Source organism: Dama dama, chromosome 17 (assembly GCF_033118175.1).
Source record: "Dama dama isolate Ldn47 chromosome 17, ASM3311817v1, whole genome shotgun sequence".
In the NCBI taxonomy this organism is placed as follows: Eukaryota; Metazoa; Chordata; class Mammalia; order Artiodactyla; family Cervidae; genus Dama; species Dama dama.
The window spans coordinates 25177360-25180508 of NC_083697.1; the positions used below are offsets into that span (position 1 = coordinate 25177360).

At 37.9% G+C, this 3149-nt stretch overlaps 1 protein-coding gene across 1 annotated transcript; it reads left to right on the top strand.

Moving 5' to 3' along the window:
• The first annotated feature begins 206 nt into the window (after positions 1–206).
• LOC133071885 (protein CutA-like) lies at positions 207–813 on the top strand. The gene has a single exon (XM_061164731.1). The coding sequence runs from the start codon at positions 248–250 to the stop codon at positions 713–715; it is 468 nt and encodes a 155-aa protein (XP_061020714.1). The 5' UTR covers positions 207–247; the 3' UTR covers positions 716–813.
• The last annotated feature ends 2336 nt before the right edge of the window (positions 814–3149 follow it).

Here is a 3149-nt window from a genome sequence, read left to right on the forward strand (position 1 = left end):
TGAAAAAATGCTCAGTATCATTATCCATCAGGGAAATGTAAGCCAAAACCCCAGTGAAATATAACTTAACACCCACAAAGACAGACAATATATAGCAAATAATAGTCAGGGTGTGGAAGAATTGGAACCCTCATACACTGCTGGCAGGAATGGGACTGCTGTGTAAAAAGTTTGGTAGTTCCTCAAAAAGTTAAGCACAGATCACGTGGCTGCTGTCCAGGCCGCTCTGCTCCTGTCCCTTCTTTGGATGCCGACACTGCTGCCTGTGGCCTCCCGCCTTCTGTTTCTACCCCGAGCCCTGCTGTCCATGGCTTCAGGAAGTCCCCCGGCCCAGCCCTCGTCGGCCTCGGGCTCCGCCTATGTCCCCGGCTCGGTCTCTGCGGCCTTTGTCACCTGCCCCAACGAGAAGGTCGCCAAGGAGATCGCCAGGGCTGTGGTGGAGAAGCGCCTAGCAGCCTGCGTCAACCTCGTCCCTCAGATTACATCCATCTATGAGTGGAAAGGAAAGATTGAAGAGGACAGTGAAGTGCTGATGATGATCAAAACCCAAAGTTCCTTGGTTCCAGCTCTGACAGATTTTGTTCGGTCTGTGCACCCTTATGAAGTGGCCGAGGTGATTGCATTGCCTGTGGAGCAGGGGAACTCCCCATACCTGCAGTGGGTGCGTCAGGTTACAGAGTCGGTTCCTGACTCCAGCGCAGCGCCACTGGGATGAACCTTCGTTTCTGCCAGGGTTTCCCTCATAAATTTCAACGCTCCTACCTTGTGATGACTGGACTCTCAATAAATCCCATTTTTAGTTCTCTCAAAAAAAAAAAAAAAAAAAAAGTTAAGCACAGAACTGCCATAAGAACTGGCAATTCCCTTCCTATGCATATGCCCCAGAGAACTGAAAACAAATACTCATAAACGAAAGATCATACACATTCATAATAACCAAAAGGTACAAACAATCCAAATGTCCATCAATTGATGAATGGATACAAAAATTAATATATATGTCAAATGGAACATTTTTCAGCCATAAAAAGAGTGTAATGATGATACATGCTGCAGTGTGAATGAGTCCTTAAAATACTTATGCTGTGAAAGTGAAAGAAGCCAGACACAAAAGGTTACATGTTGTATAATTCTATTTATATGAAATACTCAGACTAGGTAAATCCCTAGGGAAAAAAGCAGATTGGAAGTTTCCAGGGACTAAGGAAAGAAGGATAGAGGAGTAACAGCTTCATGGATATAGGTTTTTATTTGTGGATAATAAAAATATTTTGGAGGTAGAGAGAGGTAGTGGCACACATCACTTTGAATGAACTGAATGCCATTAAAAGGTTCACTTCAAAATGCTTAATTTTATGATCTGAGAATTTCAAATTAATTAGGAAAAAATGAAAAGATAATGCACCTGTCCATTGCATATTCCATAATTTGTATTTCAAAACTCCAATTTTATCACTTTTCTGGATTGTAATTTAATGAATCTATTGCATTTAAACTCAATGTGAAAGGATGAGAAAATGGGTTTATTTTTGTCTGTTTTGTGAGTTTTCCTATAGATTTTAATTGATTTTATTTTAGTAGGAGAGTTACTTAGAATCAGACATTTTCTTTGGAAAATAATGTACTTAAATTATACTTTAGGAGTTGAAATAACTTTTAAGGTTCATCTTACTTTTAGTTACTGGTCAGTTTATAAATATAATGTTTCTGTAATCTTTAGAAAATTCTATCAGGAAAATACTCTATATGATACTTGGAAATTAAAGTATTGCCCACCAGAGGGCTCTCATTTTTCTTCTATTCTGCTTTTCAAAAAAAAAGTCATATTTTGATAATTATAGCTTATACACCTGTGAGTAAATCAAGTAAATATCCTAAGTGTCTGCAGAAGATCCCTAAACAGTAAACTTAAACTTATTATGACTGAGATGCAAATAAAGTATATTTTACAAACACATGCTCATGTTTTCTACATTTCTCCACCAAAATTTCTGTGAAAGGGAATTAATACAATGAACTATTATGAGTTGAACAAGAGGAAATGAAACAAATGCTCCTTTAAAATTCACAGAGCTCAACCTCCAGAATAGCTAAGTGTATTGTTAATTCTAGATACTAATCTACACCAGGATGGATGGAAATTACCTCAACTATGTTTGGAAACAGTGTCTTAATGTGAAAATTGATAAACTGAGTTTATATTTTAAAATAATTTTATTACACCTGTATTACGTCTGGTGGATGTGTTGGTGACTAAGATATAGTTGCTTTTCTTGAGAAGCTCAGTCCATAATGGGAAACAGCCCTCTCAATAAATAACAACCATATACTTGAACTTCTATAAAGAAGTGTGCCAATCAAATGACTATCTTTACTTCTCAGGGAGAAGTGAAGGCTGGGAATGTTATATATATTGAGGAAGTCCCTCAAGAAATTCTTAACTCTTCCCTTATTCCACAGTTGACAGCCACTGTGGCAGGTGAAACTGCAGAAATAGTAACTGCCTACCTAGGAGAATCAGGGAAGTTTCCTAGACCAGAAACTGAAGATATGAGTTTAATCTGAGAAGCTCTCAAAGGAGAGGGAAGTGAGATAAAAACAGGAGGGGCAATCCAAACAGAGGGGAAAGAGTGATCAAAGTTCTGGGGTTAAAAAATTAACAAAACACACTGAAAACCATATGATGTCATCAGAGATCAGGGACCATGATCTGGGTGCTTGGAGAACAGAATAGACTGCAGTGAATGATAGAGTTAAGAGTAAGTTTGGAAATCCCATTTTGAAAAGCCTTGAATAAAGCCTTCATCTTATAGGAAATTTGGAAGCAGAGATTGTTTTTAAGTAGAATAATGACTTGAACAAATTGTTACTTTAGTTGGTAAATTTTAATAGGTCAGGGGAGCAAATTAAGGCTATAGAAGAGCAGAAACAGTAAAATGTGAGAAAATCTAATTAAGGGATAATCATTTAGGCACTGAGTAGATGAAGGCCTTAATCAAGGCTGGACCAGTGTAGATGGTGAAAAGGTGATTCAATAAAATATTAACATCATTAAAGAAACATTTCAACAAGCCTCAAGCCAACCATGTAAGTCTGTCTCTCTGTGACTTTGAGCTTGGCTAGAGCTTTATGGAATGCATCCCAAAACT